The 19,324-nt window shown below is 38.5% G+C and overlaps 1 protein-coding gene across 5 annotated transcripts in view; it reads right to left on the bottom strand.

Annotated features, from left to right (window-relative positions):
- Positions 1-1,458: 1,458 nt before the first annotated feature.
- The window catches only part of DPP8 (dipeptidyl peptidase 8), a 49,230-nt gene continuing 31,364 nt past the window's right edge, over positions 1,459-19,324 (bottom strand). For 4 of the 5 annotated variants that reach the window (XM_037502737.2, XM_054688139.1, XM_037502736.2 and 1 more), the window contains 8 exons: positions 16,307-16,459; positions 15,604-15,739; positions 12,584-12,729; positions 8,856-9,002; positions 7,521-7,673; positions 5,629-5,771; positions 4,957-5,068; positions 1,459-1,824 (listed from right to left, as the gene is read on the bottom strand). In XM_037502737.2, the coding sequence (XP_037358634.1) occupies positions 1,702-1,824; positions 4,957-5,068; positions 5,629-5,771; positions 7,521-7,673; positions 8,856-9,002; positions 12,584-12,729; positions 15,604-15,739; positions 16,307-16,459 (1,113 nt within the window). In that variant the 3' untranslated portion in view covers positions 1,459-1,701. Of the gene's footprint in view, positions 1,825-4,956; positions 5,069-5,628; positions 5,772-7,520; positions 7,674-8,304; positions 8,435-8,855; positions 9,003-12,583; positions 12,730-15,603; positions 15,740-16,306; positions 16,460-19,324 lie in introns of those variants that run through there. The other variant, XM_037502741.2, reaches the window with a different exon arrangement.

The raw sequence follows: 19,324 nt of genomic DNA on the forward strand, positions 1-19,324 counted from the left end.
GCCATTGTGGGATTCCTCCCACTTCCCATCTGGCCCTCGATGATGAAATCCATGTCCAGTGCAGTTACCATCCTTACTAAAGAAGGCTATGCTTTCTGTGGGAGAAATCTACTGTCCCTGTAGAGGACAGTAGTGGTGGAGAAAGGAAAAGAGCAAATTTTCTTGAGTGGTGTTTAAAAGCACCATCAACAACTTTCTAAACACCAAAGCTTGTGATATAAGGGTCACAGTGCTTTCTCTGCGACTGGCTCCCATGTAACCCATCTAGTACTCCAATGCTTTAAGAAGTCAGATCCCAATCAGCACCTAAAGGTCAATGAGCTCCCTTAATGGTGGTCAAGGGCTAAGGCTAACTGGGGAACAAGTCATGGTTATTCAAGAACACCAAAAAAGACAGTCATAGCTTGCCAGAGATCAGCTTATGGTAAAGAGGTTGTCTGGAAACCTTTTGATTTGATGCTTACAAATCTAATTTATGCTTAAATAATTTAAAAAGGATTAAAAAAAGGTTTAAATTTGTAAACTTTCTAAAATTAAGAAGAAAATTAAAAATTGAATTAGAATTACAAAAAAACTCTTAAGACCTTTCCTCCCCTAAATAATGTTAGTTTGTATCTATAATGGCAAGAGAGTGATTTCTTAATTCTGGTTTCCTTAACTAATATTCTAGGAGTTTAAATTTTACTTCCAAAATTTTTTCATGAGTATTTTTGGTCAGACTGTACTTCTGCTCAGTTCTTGAGCAGACTCTCCCTGCCGTTTTCCACACCCTGCTCTGCCCACCCCACCATGATTCCTCTCCTCCTCCCTAAAACTCGGGAACATTTTAATAAGGAAATACCCAATGGAAACTGGCACCACTCAATTTTCTGAAGAATACAAGTGAATGTGTACTTTTTCCTTTTCATAAAGGAAAAGAAATTACCTGCAAATATTTAAGCTCTAATCATTTGATTAAAATTTTCTGCCTGTAATTATCAATATAAGACTAATTTAATCCATGCTACATATACAGTTACTTGCCTTTATGTGAAAGGAAAAACCCACTCTGTCATATCATCAAAGAGAACTATTTATACTAGATACAATTTAAATTGGCTAGAAACTGGTCAGAGCTTGAATGAAATAAAGTCAGTGTCTTTAGGAGGCCACTAAGTTATCCTTGAAAAATCATTACTGACTGGTTAAGTCATAGGTTTAATAGTGATTAGTTCATAACATGCTGGATACACCCCAAGCAATGAAGCATAAGCTATTCAATTACATTTAAGTGCTCTCAATTCTGTAACTAGTCAGAGATTCTGGAATTGAACCAAACCAATCACTAATATCATCATATCTGAATAAACTCAGAAGTATAATGTAAAAATACACTAATTAAGTCCATGAGGTTTATAATGCTATTATAAGTGAAAATAAGGTAGTATGGATACATGGTGCTAATGTCGTATTTCTTTCAGTAGTTCTCATGGTATTGCTGGATCCCTTAATATATGTCATTCACCTTTGTGTATGTATGTTTAAGATAACAGATTACTATCCACAAGCTGCAGATGCCTGCCTGGCACCAAATAAACTTTCAGAAGTAGATGTTATGTGGCAGGTACCAAAATGTGATGATCAATTTCATGTTCTCTATTGATTATACCTCCTCATTTGGTTAAAAAGCCAGTGTATACCAGAGTTCTACACAGGTCAAAATTATATCACTTTCAGAGCAGCGATGCGTGATCCAAGGTTTTCTTGAAGGTAGTGCAAAAGATGCAGTTCATAATGTTCTCCAGATTCAGGAACTCGTATGCTGTGTCTCTCCTGAGGATAAATCTTAACAACAACAACAACAAAATCAAAATACGAAACATAAAAATTCAAAATACATTTCTTTCTAATGCTTTCCAGAGATTTTCAACAGGAGAATATTATGGAACACAGTCTCTCCAAAGATTCTAGGCCCCTCTCCTCTTTTAATAATTCCCTGCATACCACTAGTTTACAGAAGGATTTATCTGTAGATCAGTGGTTCTCCAAGTGTGATCTGCATATTTCTGGGATCGTCAAAAACTACTTTCAGAATGATGATAAGACAATATTTGCCTTTATTCACTGTGCTGGCATTGTACTGATGGGGAAGTTAAATTACTCTTCACCATCACATACTTGCAGTAAAAAAGAAAAATGTCAACTAAGTAGCAGTAAAAAGTTAGAATTTTGTTAAACTGTAACCCTTTGACTAGACATCTCTTTAATATTCTGTAGTGATAAAATGGAAAGAAAGTAGAAAGCATATCTGCTATAGGATGTCTCAAGAAAAAGCACTTACGCCACTGAGTTGCAAGCTGAACTGTTAACTTTTTTTTTTTAAAGATTTATTTATTTCTACGCATATAGGAACTGGGGTATAAGCCAGAGGTGCGGCAGGTGAGCGGATTCACCAGAGAGTGGGGAGCAGAACAGGCAGATGTACTGAAACACACTGCTGAGGGGAGCAGCAGGCGAGACAGGAGAGGTCTGCTGCGCCATGTGGGTTGCTCCCTGGCTGACCAGGGGATTGAACTCATGCTGCAGTGGCTGGCAGTAGCTCGACAGCATTGTCTTTAACCCCTGCACCACCAGGGAGGCCCCTGAACTGTTACTTTTTTTTTTTTAAGATTGATTTATTTATACAAGAACTGGAAGGGTGAGAAAATTCACCAGAGTGGGGAGCAAAACAGGCAGATGGACCAAAGACACAGCTGAGGGGAGCAGTGGGCAAGGCAGGAGAGGTCTGCTGCACCATGTGGGTTTCTCCCTGGCCGGCCAGGAATCAAACCCGCACTGCAGAGGCTGCGGACAGCTTCACAGCCTGGCACTCAACCTGCTGCGCCACCGGGGAGGCCCTGAACTGTTAACTTTTTAAGTGGAACTCCATTTTTATTTTTTTATTTTTATTTTTTTAAAGCTTTATTTATTTATTTATACAAGCACTGGGTACAGTTAGAAGCGCAGGAGGGTGAAAGAATTCACCAGAGTCAGAGCGGGGAGCAGAACAGGCAGAAGGACCAAAGTACACTGCTGAGGGGAGCAGCGGGCGGCAGGAGAGGTCTGTGCGCCATGTGGGGCCCTCGCTGGTGGCCGGGGATCGAACCGGCGCTGCAGAGGCTGCGGGCAGCTTTGCAGCCCAGTGCTCAACCAGTGCGCCACCAGGGGAGGCCCCTGGAACTCCATTTTTAACTTGAAAGAATGACCTACAACTATAGCGATATAGGTATCTATATGTAACAAATATATAATAGGTACCTATATCTATATATAACTGACAACTATAGTGACATTGAGTATCTGGCAAACACTTGATCAAAATTAATAAAGTGAACTGGTCATTCAAGGACAACAATGAAAGTATTGTTGTCAATGTTAAATTTTGAACTCAATGATGAATTTTAAGTGAAAATGGAATTTTGGAAAACTTACATCTAACCACTACTAGTTCATGAGCTTCCCAATACTCAGAGACTTTTCTAAAGAAATCAGCAGTGATTATTAGTATATGAGATTTTTAAAACAGCAAATAATAAAATGAGTTAACATTAAGAAGACTGGCATATGGGCCCTGGTGGTGCAGGGGTTAAAGTTTCAGCATTATCAAGCTATGGGCAGCCACTGCAGCATAAGTTAGATCCCCTCCCCAGCCAAGTTGCTGACCCACATGGCGCAGCAGACCTCTCCTGTCTCACCCCTGCTCCCCTCACCAGTGTATTTCAGTGGATCTGCCTGTTCTGCTCCCCACTCTTTCTCTGGTGAATCCTCTCACCCTCCACCCTCACACCTCTGGCCTACACTCCAGTTCTTGTATGCATAAATAAATCTTAAAAAAAGAAAAAAGACTGGCATAACACAGTGAACCAATATTTTCCATGACCAAGTATGGGTGAAAGATTCATGTGAAACACATGACCAGAGAGTTTTGATGGAATGTTTCTAGATGTCCTAAAAAACTACCATTTTGCCCACTCTTGGTGTACAGATTCTTAACACTATCAAAAGTAGAACATTCTCATTTGGTAGGTTATGCGTTGGGTCTGGAAATGCTATTATCACTAATTTATAGAAAAAAAATTTTAAGCATTCCCAGAACCAAAATTTAACCTACAATGCTCACTTTGGAAGCACATATACCAAAGCTTAACTTACCAAATCATACGAAATAAGAATGTTCTACCTTCAGAGCAGGGTTAAAGAAAGTCAATTATCTGAAAATCGGGCTAAAATATCCCTGCCATTTCTAAACTGCACACTATATGAGGTCAAATCTTCTTCACATATTTTAGCCATAACAATATTTCACAACAGATTGCTTGCTTGTAGAAGTAGACATGAGGATTCAGGTGTCTTCCTTATCAGCCCAGACATTAGGGGTTTCACAAAAATGTAAAACAAAGCAACTATTTTCAGTAAATTAAACTTTTAGAAAAGGGATTTTCCCTTAAAAATATAATTTGTATCAATATATAAAAGGTTATTATTGTTATTTTAAAATAAGTATTTAAAATTTTTCTTAACTTTAAATCTCTTTGGTATATGAAAAGGGTCCCAAGACCTAAAAGCTTGCAAATTGCTGCTACAGACAAGTATCTCATAATTTCCTTACATAAAAGTCAACTGAAATATAAACAAGAACAAGGTAATGGTTTTAATTTCTCATAAGCACACAATCTGTATAAAAAATAGAAAGGGGGAACAGTTACAGAACACAAGATAGTAGCGATAAACAAGTCAGGTAATAGGACAGGCCACAGTTTCAGCCTGACTTTAACAAAACCTTAATTTCTCTCCAACTAGAGAAATTTATTTTAGTTCTCTTAAGCAAAGAGTGACCACAGCTGAAAATTTGCCCTTACTCCTTGGTTTATTAAAGTTCAAAGTAAAATCAATCATTAATCACTACTTAAGCTGATCAGAAAAGGTAGAATAACTCACCTGTAAATCATATGGCTTTCCAGCTCTCACTAAAAAACTTAGTAATATACTGGTGTGTGCAAAATGGACATTTTCATCCAAGAAGCCATGTAAGAGCAGTAAACGATTTGGTCTGAAGAAATGGGAAAAATAAGAGAATCAGGCAAAATCCCACTCTAGTACTGTGGTAAACCACATAACTCGTTTAAACTAACTACATTAACTCATTCAAACTAACTATATTAACTAACTAGTTAACTAACTAGTTAACTTCCTTAAATTATAATATTAGAGTAAGAATTCAACATTTTTATATCAAATTTATAATACATTAACAGAGGCTACATGTAATAAAAGATTTTAAAAAGCGATATGTTCAATTTCCTAACAAGATACTGGCACACATCAATAATTACAGTATGTTCCCAGAAAAAGATCAATTATAGACACTATCTGTAAAACAGTTAAACAAAAATAGATCTTTTTCTATCTTGAAACCATTGTGTACTTCTTTAAGCACAGCAATTGTTTCAAATCTAACTTGTAAAAAAAAAAAAAACAGCCATGCCATTCTAGTATTCTATAAACTACTACTCTTGGTTTTGCAGTATTTGTAGTTTTCATTAATATTAAAGACAATTTTTAAAAATATAATTTTACATTTATGACTTTAATGTTAAAGCTTGAACTTACTCAGAGGGGAACTTTTCTGCTTGCATGGCCACAGATCCTAAGTAATAGCCCTGTTCGTTCTGGTCAGGGTGACCCATATAACGTTCAGTGTAGCCTGTATCATAGAAGATCCACAGAGTGACTGGGGCCCCAGCAATAGCAACCTGCACAGGACAATGGCAGTCAAGTATAGTCCAGAAAAGAATGGCTAGCAATGAGAATTTATAACTATGAATTTACAGGTTAAAATTATTCTAAGGCTTCAGCTCCATGAAAGGGCCATACAAGACCTCAGGCAACTCAGAAAATCAAAATGAAGAGCCAAGGTCAAGAATTTGATACTTTGTGAGTCAACTTCACTTTCCATAGGCATGCTGCACACCAAACTCTTAACCTAGGCCAGCTGAAATATAAACATGGACCCCTTTGTTAAAAAAGGAGAATGAGAGCCTCCTTGTGGCGCAGGCAGTTGAACACAGCCCTGTGAAGCTGTCCACAGCCTTTGCAGCGTGGGTTCGATCCCAGCCGGCTGGCGAGATCCCACATGGTGCGGCAGACTTCTCCTGTCTCGCCCGCTGCTCCCCTCAGCAGTGTATTTCAGTCAGTCTGCCTGTTCTGTTCCCCACTCTGTCTTTGGTGAATACTCTCACCCTCCCACACATCTGGTCTGTACCTCAGTTCTTGTATAAATAAATAAATCTAAAAAAAAAAAAAAAAAGGAGAATAATATAGAACATATGAATGCCTCAGTGTAACTCATTACTGCTACTAGGGGAAGAAATGTGTGAGTAATGTCAGTTTTATGTTTAAAAAAAAGTCACTTTTTTTTAAGCACAGAATTTAAAACAATGAATGAATTGTAAATAAGCACTGTACACTTGTCTCATTTGAGGCTTCTACATACGGTTTTATATTTAAATATTTTAGTATTTTCTCAATAGCTGCAAACCTATTTATGTCAGTTTTCAGGGTTAGGTTTGTGGTTATAAATAAAGACTACCTGAATATAAAAAAATGCTATTATTTTTATCTTTTTTTTTAACAGATTTATTTATTTATGCATACAAGAGCTGGGGTACAGGCCAGAGGTGTGGGGGGTGAGAGGATTCACCAGAGACAGAGTGGGGAACAGAACAGGTGGACTGACTGAAATACACTGCTGAGGGGAGCAGTGGGAGAGTCAGGAGAGGTCTGCTGTGCCATGTGGGCTGCTCCCTGGCTGGTCGGGGATCGAACTCGCGCTGCAGAGGCTTCATAGGTTGCGTCTCAAACCCTTGCACCACCAGGGAGGCCCTTACTTTTATTCTTAAATAAAAATTATTCTTCACTGTAAAATAAAGTTACCAAAACACGCAAAAAAAACACCCTAGCCATATTCCTGCTCCCTTAACAAGTTAGCATCTTTACATATTTTCTTTTAGCTTTTGTAAGAGATTGTTTACATAATTGTAACCATCATTTACATATTTAATAATTTATTCATTCAACACTGATTTACTTAGGACTTACCATATGCTAAGCATTGTGCTTGGCTACTGAGGATATGGTGACGTAAGGCAGGCTGCCCTCAGTTTGCAGTCCCAAAATTAAAGAAATAATTATAATCTGATATATGTATGTGCATGTGTTTTGCTAATCATGACCATTCACCATAATATTTGGCATATGTCTTATAACCAACAACTAGTCATCAAGCTAATACGTGTTTTGCAGATAGTTATAGATATATAAGGATATATCTCACAAGTTCAAAAGATATAACTATTATCTCACATGGCTACTAAACACATAAATCCTAACATTTCACAATACTTCCAACTCTACAACCTTGCAGAAAATCAGCATTTTCTCATATCTTTAAATTTACAGAAAATTCTCCTAATGCAAAATGAGTAAAATAGGAAGTCACATACCCTGAAGATATCTGATCTCTGCATTAATGCCATGAGGGAAAGGTATCCTCCATAGGACCAGCCATGAATGCCCACACGATCTAAGTCAATGAAATCATATTGGGAGGCTAGATATTGGAGTCCTTCCACCTGATCATCAATTTCTATTTGACCCTGTCAAAAAAAGGGGAAAATATTTCACTGAGTTTGATGTGCGTTAAGAGTGCTTAAAGATAAATGTTTTTACTAAAAATACCTATAGTTTTTTTATATTAGATTCTGTTGTCCGAAAAAGTTTAGCTCTATTTTGAGATAGAGGGCTGTTGCTTATTTTGCTAGCCTGTCCTAGTGCTAACCCTTTGTCATAAAGCTTTTTCCTGTTGTGACCCAAATTGCCCCTTGTCACATGGGTATTTCCCATTTTCATTTGTTCTGTTGTCTGCTAAGAGGCCAGCATCTTCCTTGTAACAAGCCTTCCTATACCCAAAGGCAAAAAAATTTAGCTCTTTAGTGGTTGACTAATTTTACTTCTCCTTTTTAAAATTTAGTGCAGTAAAGCAGAAAGAATTATCTTGAGGCTTTATCCTATTTTCTCATCATTTACCTCTAGGAACTGAATATACTATTTCTTTTAAATCCTAACTCCTGCCACCACCACCCTATCTATATTACTAGGCCTGCCAGTGCACTCACACTCACTTCACTGATCTAAAAACAAAAATAAAAACAAAACCAAAAAAAAACTTACATGAGAATACAACATAAGGTCAAAGAACTGGCTGTGGGAGAAAATCCCCATGTCTTACTCAGCATGTCCAATACACTGGCAAACACAGTAACTGCCTTACTGTGTAAAAGGAACATCGGATTCTCATCATTTCCCAAAGCAGCAGAAAGGACATGGGGCATCTCTAAAAGGTAGCATTTAAAGCTTCCTGTAGAGAGAAAGAGGCTTGTCACAAGGAAGGCACTAACCAGTTGGTTTCTCTCTTCACAGAGGACAGAACAAATCTCAATTATTCCTCTCAGTAGTATATAGGATGCTGGAAACTAAATGGTGCAACTTTCTGGCTAAGTTGGACACAGGAAATAAAAAGAGATGATTATTTCTACGTAAAGGTGGTTCTATCTCATCTCCACAAAGTTACATATAGGTAGACATGAATAGTAAGTTGCATCTTCCCTCCCACCCCTAATAGCTATCTCTCTCTCTCTCTCTCTCTCTCTCTCTCTCATTCTTTCTCTCATTAACTCATAGCCCCTTGCCCCAACTCTCCCTCTCTGGGATTTCACACCTAACAGTGCACCAGAATATGTAAAAGTCTTTAAAAGAAAAATGTTTGTATGTTCACACACCATTTTATATTTAAAGGCGCCTTCAAATTTAAGCCCTCGGTGACAGGATCCCCTGTTGTCTATCACTACAACCACATAGCCTAGAGAGGCTAGAGTATTCAAGCGGAAATACTTGACTCCTTTAAACCGATTATTCACCAACTGCACCTGAAAAGAAATACAACCTCAGTGAAATTTATTATATAGTAGCATGCAAAAGCAAAAAGGAAGTAAGATGCTGTGAAAAGCAGAAAGCCTGTTGTTTTTTAAATCATTCTGCTTTAAAGTGAAATTTTATTTTCTTGTGGTAAGAACATTTAACATGAGATCTACCATCTTAACAAAGTTCAGGTTACAATACAGTATATTAACTGTAAGACAATGTTCTACTATAGGTCTGTAGCATTTATTTACCTTGCATAATTGGGACATAATTTATGCCCACTGATGAGCAACTCCATTTCCTCCTCCCTGATTTATTTTTAAATTATCTTAAATATTTTCATGTTTATGTTTGCTTCTTTTCTTTCTTAGCTTCACTTACAAGGTTCAGGGCAATTACTGAGCAACTACAGACTTTAAAACTATAACACAGACTTTTTGAAGAAATGCCTCGTTGTTTTCCATAGTGACTATACCATTTTACATTCTCACTAGCAATGCACCAGAATTCTGATTTCTCCACATCCTTGCCAACATTTCTTATTCCATCCCCCTCTTTTTTTGATAATAGCCATCCTAATGGCTATGAAATTTTATCTTATATATCATTATATCTTATATATAAAATGTTTTATTGTGGTGTGACTTGCATTTCCGTAATGATTAAAAATAGTGAGTATCTTCTATGTGGCTTCACCTTTTAAACTTAATTACTGATATAAGGAGTCTTTTAGTCTTAAAAGCTAAATAACTAGCTAGTTTATATAGTGTTTTTCACATATCTCATATAACATTTCTTCATTGACAAGGAGAAATACTCTCTTTATTTAGACTTTTAAAAAAGATTTTATTATTTGTTTTTTAAAAAATATTTATTTTATTTATATAAAACCAGGGTATAGGCCAGATGTGCAGGAGGGTGAGAGGATTCACCAGAGACAGAGCGGGGAGCAGAACAGGCAGACAGACTGAAATACACTGCTGAGGGGAGCAGCGGGCAAGACAGGAGAGGTCTGCTGCCCCATGTGGGTTTCTCCGAGGCCAGAGGGGACTGAACTGGCACTGCAGAGGCTGCGGACAGCTTCATAGCGCTGCGCTCAACCGCCTGCACCACCAGGGAGACCCCATTATTTATTTTTGCATAGAAAAACTGGGGTACAGGTCAGAGGTGCAGGGGTGAGGAGTGATGAGAGGATTCACCAGAGACAGTGACAGAGTGGGGAGCAGAACAGGCAGATCAGAGCCTCCCTGGTGGCGCAGGGGTTAAAGACAGTGCTATCAAGCTACTGCCAGCCACTATAGCAGGAGTTCGATCCCCGGCTAACCACAGAGGTGACCCACATGGCATAGCAGACCTCTCCTGACTCGCCCACTGCTCCTCTCAACAGGAGAGGAGCAGTCAATCCACCTGTTCTGTTCCCCATTCTTTATCTGGTGGGTCTTCTCACCCCCTGCACCTCTGGCCTGTAGCCCAGTTCTTGTATGCACAAATAAATAAATAAATCTTAAAAAAAAAAAGAAAAAAGAAACAGGCAGATCAACTGAAATACACTGCTGAGGGGAACAGCAGGAGAAACAGGAGAGTTCTGCTGCACCTAACAGGTCTGGTTAGCTCCCTGGCTAGGGACAGAACTCACGCTGTCACAGTGATAGTGCTGAAACTTAACCCCTAGGCCACCAGGGAGGCCCTTACTTAGCTTTAATATCAAAATAATAAAACATGTAAAGCTTCTGAGAATGTCCTGTAATTTTTCTGTTGAATTTCTTTATATTAGTTTTCCTGTTTTAAATTTACAAAATCTTGGCTTCAAGTTTCTAAAGGAAGCCTCACTTAACTCTTTCATGATTTGTGTGTAGATGACTATAGTATAACTGTGAGTCTTGTTTTGTTTGTAGAACATACTTAACAATGGCAAAGTAGTTAACTAAATATAAAATTTTCATCCTAAGATTGTATGACATACAGTTATTTTACTTTAATTTTTTGGGTGACTTAGCCTCTAGATACTAAATAACTGGGAATAATTATAAATATTATTTACTAAGTATTATAAAATCAGTATAGTTATATTCTAATTTTTTCAAGGGCTCATTGTAAGGTAAATAATAAAAAAATATTAATAAAACTACCAGTTAATAAAAACACTTTACTCCAAAAGTCAATACAACTTACTTAATATTAATAATACTCACATCCAGAAAAAGGAAAGTCAAGGTGTAAACTTCATACAGTGCTGAACAGTAGGATAGCAGTTGGTTTAAGTAGCTGATAAAAATATTATAGTTTGAGATATAGTTGTAGATGAAGAGGGGGAATTCATTGGGCTATCAAGGTATCCTGAAAATTTGTTAAGACTTTATTTACCAAGACATTTAATTACCTTATTTCATTTCCCAAACAATTCTCTACATAGACACCTGATGTGAATATTCCATATCCCATGAAAGATGCAGTCCTCATTGTAAATTAAGAAATTGATTTACTGATTTACAAATTAGTCGTCTAACTGAAAAAATGCTCATCATCACTTATCACCCAGGAAATACAAAATCAAAACCACTATGAGATACTACCTCACTCCTGTGATAATGGTCCACATCAAAAAAGACCAGAAACACCAAGTGGTGGTGAGGATGTGGAGAAAAGGGAACCCTCTTATACCATTGGTAGGACTGTAGACTAATTCAGCCTCTATGGAAAGCACTATGGCCATTTCTCAAAATATTAAAAATAGATCTATTATATGATCCAGCAATTCCACTCTTGGTCATATACCTAAAGAACACAAAAACACTAATTTGAAGAGACATATACTCCTATGTTCATTGCAGCACTGTTCACAATAGCCAAGTTATAGGAACAACTTAAGTGCAAGGACAGATGAGTGGATTAGGAAGATGTGGTATATAAACACAATGGAATACTACTTAGCTATAAAAAAAGATGAAGTTGGCATTTGCAACAACATGGGTGGAAATGGAGGGGATAATGCTAAGTGAGATAATTCAGAAGGAGAAAGACAAATATCAGATGGTTTTACTTACATGTGGAATATAGAGAAACAAAAAAAAGGGTCAAACAGAACTAAATCAGTAACAAACCCTAGAAGCCTCATTATAAAGTTGAGGTTGCCAGAAGGAGAGGAGTGAAGGTGGAGAGCAGGGTGTAGAGGGGGCCCAAGGGACTATGGTGAAGGATTATGGGTACCTTGGTGGTAGGTGTGGTGTGGTAACATACATCTGAAGAGGTGTGATCCTATACCTCTGAGTCATAGTGTTGTAAATCAATGTTACCTCAATTAAAAAAAAATTTAAATGTTAAAAGTTTAACAAAATCTGTTAACCCAGACTACTATATCTAGTGAAAATATCTTTTAAAAGGGGGAAGAAAAAAGACATATTCAAATTAAAAAAACAAAACAAAACCCAATTTCCTAAACTCCTAGACTGGATAATCAGAACATAAACCAGAGTCAGTAACAGCAGAGGCCCAACTAGACTGTAATCTTAAATCAATTGACTAGACATTTAAGAAACAAATCACCTACAATAAGTATATTCCTATGTAGGAATATAAATATGCCCACCTGAGGACCACCATATATGAACAGCACAGTGGGGTATTTCTTTCCAGGTTGTAGATCATGAGGTTTGTATAGCATCCCATACAATGTGAATCCAGTAGTACTTTCAAAAGAGAAAATTTCTGGAGGGGTATAGTCAGGAAGAGGACCTGCGAGAAGATAACATGTAGAGTCTGTAAAAGGAATTCTTATGGAGTCTTAATCTTACCTAGATTTTAAGACTAAAGAGCTCTACAACCTGAGTGCAAGGAAGAAGATAAACTCACAAGCCGAAGCACAAATAACTGACCATTCGCCTAAACGAATCTAAGCCATTGTTACTGGTTTAGTTCTGTCCGACCCTTTGGCAAACAAGAAATTAAACAAGAACATTTACATTTAATAAAGAAAATCTAATGAATATGTCAAATTACCTATTTTAGGAGCAGACACATAATACTGATAGGGATTTACATGCGTAAGTGTACAAATACTTTGTGTTCAGTTCAATATACCCTACTAATGTTTAAGCCATGTATCTGATTAGAAACTGGAAGCACTAATTTAACTTAGTTAACTTGTTCATGGCAGGTACTCAATAAATATTTATTTCTGATCATTAGAGAACAAACTTAATCAGAATCCAGAAAAACAGAAAGTCATGATCAGTCATTGGTTTACCACGTTATATGGGCCTTTCCTAAGTGTGTACACTCAATTTTACAGTTCTGTTGTCTTTTGGTATGCTTTAAGCAACCTATTTTTAAGCAGTAGGCTTCAAAGAAAAATTTTTGATCCTTAAAATGCAGTTATTCGTGATACAATTAGTAGTAATCAACTTTCCCAAGCCTAACTGTAAGGCAACAGATAAACTTTCATTGATTTCTTAAATTCTTTTTTGCAAAGGGACTATTTGCAAAAGAGTTCAGATATTCTATAAAAACCACCTGGTAGTTTCCTAACCAACTGATTATATTCTTTGTTGTACAATAAATCACCATCTTTCAGCAAGCAAAACATTAAATTTGAATAAAGATACAATCCATGAATTAGGACACAATTAAAAGTTTACTTTAAATATTTTTTGGAGAGGGGACACCACCCTTCTATTTAATTAAGAGGAACATTGTCATAGTCCAGAGATTTTTTTATTTGTTTTTCACACTTATCATGCCATGAATTCCTAGGGAATGGGCTCCAGCAGCGCAGGCTCCTTTCCATTGCTTCTCACAAAGCTTGCCTCTCTGGGTGGGGCAGGCTGGAGATTCTGCTGAACCCAAGTACCTTTCTCTTTGGCTTCCTTTTTTTTTTTCCCTGATCATTTTCTTTCACCCATTTCAGGAAGCTATCTAGGTCGGTTCTTAAGAGTGCTTAATATGCTCAATACGAACATTAATTCTCTTGGCAAGAATCTTGCCCTTGTTTGTTACAATGCCAACTATATGCTGGGTAACATTATCAACTCTTCCAGTTTTGACATGGTAACATTTGTGAGGCTTCCTTTTTGAATAGTGCCCATCCTCTTATGGCCTACAATATCACCTTTCTTGTATTAGATTCACATGTATGTGACCAAAGGAACAACCCCATGTTTTCTAGAAGGCCTAGTCTACAAATAGTGGGTGCCTCTCCTCTTTCCCTTTGTGTTGGTCATTTTGGAAACCTACTAGAAGGTGGCAGTTCTGGCCAAAAAGATGATTTTACCGATTAAGCAGAAATCATCATCATATTATAAATTTTATATATTATAATTCAAAATATTATAAAATCGGGCCTCCCCGGTGGCGCAGCGGTTGAGCGCTGGGTTGCGAAGCAGCCCGCGGCCTCTGAGGCGCCGGTTCGATCCCCAGCTGCTCCCCAGCCACCGGAGGAGGGTCCCACATGGTGCGCAGACCTCTCCTGCCGCCCGCTGCTCCCCTCAGCAGTGTACTTCGGTCCTTCTGCCTGCTCTGCTCCCCGCTCTGGCTCTGGTGAATTCTCTCACCCTCCCGCGTTTCTGACTGTACCCAGTGCTTGTATAAATAAATAAATAAATAATCTTAAAAAAAAAAAAAATTACTAAAAAAAAAAAAACAAAATATTATAAAATCATCATATTATAAAATTTAATGTGGACATTAAAACATACCTACATCCTCTGTGGTCTAGCACTAATACTTTAGTCCTTTATTAGATACTGAATGAAAATACTTAACAGGCAAAAGAATTTGGGGATAAAGTAGATTAATAGAAACATAAAATTACTCCACCTTAAGAAATCAAGCAATTTAAAAATAGATAATTCATAGTGCTCTTCAATTCCACACAGAACAGAGTTCTATCTTATTAAGATGGCCAATGTAAGTGATTAAAAGTTTAAGAATGTTACTTGTTGGTTATTCCCTAAAGTTGCAACTTCCCTGTTCAAAAGGTCTTACTAGTTTTTTTGTTTTTTTTTTTTATAGAGGCATGGTTATTTATTTATTTGTTTTGTTTATACATGCACTTGGTACAGTCAGAAGCGTGGGAGGGTGAGAGAATTCACCAGAGCCCAGCGGGGAGCAGAGCAGGCAGAAGGACCGAAGTACACTGCTGAGGGGAGCAGCGGGAGGCAGGAGAGGTCTGCGCGCCATGTGGGACCCTCCTCCAGTGGCAGGGGGGGCAGCCGGGGATCGAACCGGCGCCGCAGAGGCCACGGGCAGCTTCCCAACCCAGCGCTCAACCGCTGCGCCACTGGGGAGGCCCAAGGTCTTACTAGTTTAATATAAATTATCTTCAACTTATCTGATTAACTGGGAAATGATCTGAAAGTGTGAATAAATCATTTCCTAAGCTGGTATCTTGTTTATTTTCAAACAGTCCCAAAAGATCTGCTCCTGACTAGAGTAGAGGGTAACCTATCTTATTCTGTCGCTGAGAGAATAAAAGGGATGAAATCAATCAAGAACCCAGCAGCTAAGGGACAGGCAGTGGTGACAGATGGTAAGACTGTGCACAGGACACATTAGTGCCTGTTTAGTTTAATATACTATTTCTACTTAAGATCGGTCCAGGGAAATGAGTACCTGCTGAATCCAAAATGGTGGCCCAGAATTCCTTTGTCTTGCAAGTTGGGTCATCTTCAGGACTTGTGAGCTTGTAAAGGGACACACAGTGTGGATTCTTCTGGTTACTATACTTGCTTATAAAGAAGTCACAGTACTAGAAAAAGGAAAAGATAATTATTATCCAGGAAAAAAGGAAAAAGGTTATCTGTTGATACATCGCCATTAAAGCTACAGCAGGAACATGAGAGTTTGACCTTTTATGTACACATACAATGCCAAATTAAGGCTAAGTTTTTATTTTTTTAAATTTTTAAAAAGATTTTATTTTATTTATACAAGAACCGAGGTACAGGACAGATACGCAGGAGGGTGAGAGTATTCACCAGAGTCAGAGCAGGGAACAGAACAGGCAGACTGACATGAAATACACTGCTAAGGGGAGCGGCAGGCGAAACAGGAGAGTTCTGCTTGCCATGTGGGTTGCTCCAAGGCCAGCGGGGATTGAATTGGCACTGCAGAGGCTGCGGACAGCTTCACAGTGCTGCGCTCAACCGCCTGCATCACCAGGGAGGCCCCAAGGCTAAGTTTTTAAAAGCTTTTTGTAAGAGAACCAGACTTTTGCACGTCAACTTCACAAATTTTTATGTTAGTGAAAAGAAATCTTATATGATCACAAGACTTTTTACATGACAAGACATTCTTTTGAAACAGGACTTCATACCTGGCTGATGCAGCAAGAGTGGGAATAGCCACGGTCTGTCAGCCTTGTCACCTCTCCAGGACTTACATAACTAACCACATACAGGTGATGTTCTAAAGGGGAGTCTTTGGTGCCTTCAAAATAAACCAGTTTTCTGACTTCATCAACCTGGATCTGCCAAAATAGCCAAAAAAATTGTGCTTAGTAAGAGTAGTAATTCAACAAACAACCCCCAATTTTATTCAGAATCATTTGTCACCCTTAGATTTGTGCTTCTTTTAAAAAATTTTCCCACCCTTTTTACTAAACCTGAGTTGGTTTTTTTTTTTTTTATTGTTAAGATTTATTTATTTATTTATGCAAGCACCGGGTACAGTCAGAAGCACGGGAGGGTGAGAGAACTCACCAGAGCCAGAGCAGGGAGCAGAGCAGGCAGAAGGACTGAAGTACACTGCTGAGGGGAGCAGCGGGAGGCAGGAGAGGTCTGCGCACCATGTGGGACCCTCCTCTGGTGGCCGGGGAGCAGCCGGGGATCTAACCGACGCTGCAGAGGCTGCGGGCAGCTTCGCAACCCAGCGCTCAACTGCTGCGCCACCGGGGAGGCCCTGGTTTTGTTTAGGACTTAAAGCTTAAGAATGGACCCTACTTCGAAGGAAAATGAACACCTGAGTCGCATGCTGTTGGTAGTTTCCTCTTAGTTAGAATGTGTGCTTTTCTTAAAAGACACAAATTATTAAAATGATAACCTATTACAGGGAAAAACTGTATATGGCAGTGTATTTATTTATTTAAAAAAATTTATTTATGTATATAAGAGCTGGGGTACAGGCCAGAGATGCGGGGAGTGAGAGGATTCACCAGAGGCAGAGTGGGGAACAGAACAGGCAGACTGACTGAAGTACACTGCTGAGGGGAGTAGCGGGTGAGTCAGGAGAGGTCTGCTGTGCCATGTGGGTTGCTCCCTGGCTGGCCGGGGATCGAACTCGTGCTGCAGAGACTGTGGATTGCTTCATAGTGTGGTGCTTAACCCTTTGTGCCACCAGGGAGGCCCTGTATACAGCAGTTTATACAATGTTTTGTGCCTTTTTAAAAGAGTCTAATTTTAACCTCTTTTTTTTTTTTAATAGAGGCATGTTTTATTTATTTATTTATTTGTTTGTTTGTTTTTGTTTATACATGCACTGGGTACAGTCAGAAGCGCGGGAGGGTGAGAGAATTCACCAGAGCCAGAGCGGGGAGCAGAGCAGGCAGAAGGACAGAAGTACACTACTGAGGGGAGCAGCGGGCGGCAGGAGAGGTCTGCGCGCCATGTGGGACCCTCCTCCGGTGGCCGGGGAGCAGCCGGGGATCGAACCGGCGCCGCAGTGGCCGCGGCAGCTTCGCAACCCAGCGCTCAACCGCTGCGCCACCGGGGAGGCCCTAATTTTAACCTCTTATATAATTTTCAGTGCAATTTTATCTTAGGCAGTACTTTTCTTGTCTTTTTAAAAATTTACAGAAGTATTTTATTTATTGGTTGGGGAATACTGATCTCAATTACAAGTTTTAATACTAGTATAGTTCATAAATAGTATGGAGAAGATCTTTTAAGTCTTCATTCAGAACTCAAAAAAATACCTGCAAGTAAACTCATAGCTGAATTCACTTGGCATTCTTCCCAAATTACAATAAAATGTTAAACAAATGACTTCCTTTTACCATTTAAAAAAAATATTTTACCAGCCTATTTAAACAATGTTAAATTCAAAGCTTTTTACACAGCAGAGAAAATACTATAAGCAAGTATTTTTAAATGCCACATTTTCTCCAGAAAGCCTTTTCTTCATCTTTAAACATATTTTTTAGCACACCAAGATACAGAACTAAACACAGTTGAGATTTAACTAGGACCAGATGACATACATAGGAAGGATACAAGTGACGGTAAACAAACATTCATGAGGTTTCACAGGTACATATTAATCTCTGAAAAGGTTAGGACTGGTTTTGTTCCTGACTTAGCAGCTGGGAGTCAGGTCTTTCAAAATATAAGAAATAACTGGTTAATTTCTCACTCCTGTCTATAATGGTTAGTTTTCTTCATTTCATGTAATTGCTTCATTCAACAGAAATATCAAAACCACCTGAGGGGCTTATTAAACAGATTGCTGGGTCCAACCACCAGAGTTTCTGGGGTAGACCTGAGACTTTGCATTTTTAAAGGGTTCTCAGGTGATGCTGATGCTTTGGTATTGGTCAAGGGACTACAATGAGCTTAAAATTGTTTAAAGCTTCATCCAATTACCACCTTTAGATATCTTTTGATGGGAACAAAGTCAGTGACAATTATATTCAAGGTCCCTGCCATAGCAATTTATAAGAAATAAATATTTTGTTCATTCAGGTCACCAAAATAGCTTTCTCCTACACATTTGTTCTTCATCCAGCACTGGTTTATAGCTTTTCAAAGTCTTGGGATTTCCTAAGTGCAGTGAGTGATAAAGGTATCTCTGCTATATTAATGCCAGCAACTTTTGAAAAACACCCAAGGAATGTTCCTGATTACCAGGGCAACCAACTTGAATAGAGAGTTGGATCATCCAGTCCAACTCCCCTGATCTCCAGGGAGGTGAGAAGAGGAGCTAAAGATTGAGTTCAACTGCCAATGGTCAGTGATTTAATCAACAATGCCTATGTGATGAAGCCTCCATATAAGCCCAAAAAGGAGAGGCTCTGCAGAGTAAACATGTAAAATTCATGTAACTATGGTGAACACGGAAAGACTGGGTGGGGGTGGGGGGTGGGGGATTGGCTCCTTTACCTGGCCCTATAAATTTCTTTCAGTTGGTTGTTGATTCATATCCTTTAGTATTCTTTGCAATAAATAGGTGATCTAGTGAGTAAATGAGTTTCCTAAGTTCTGTGTACCGCTCTAGCAAATTAATCAAACCAGAGATGTGTGTCCTAGAAATCTCTGATTTATAGCCAGTTGGTCAGAATTACAGATAACAAATTAGTCTTGCAACAGGCACCTGAAGTCTGGAGGTGATGGTAACTTCC

Source organism: Talpa occidentalis, unplaced genomic scaffold, assembly GCF_014898055.3.
Source record: "Talpa occidentalis isolate TD23 unplaced genomic scaffold, MPIMG_talOcc4v2.1 talOcc4.11, whole genome shotgun sequence".
Lineage (NCBI taxonomy): Eukaryota > Metazoa > Chordata > Mammalia > Eulipotyphla > Talpidae > Talpa > Talpa occidentalis.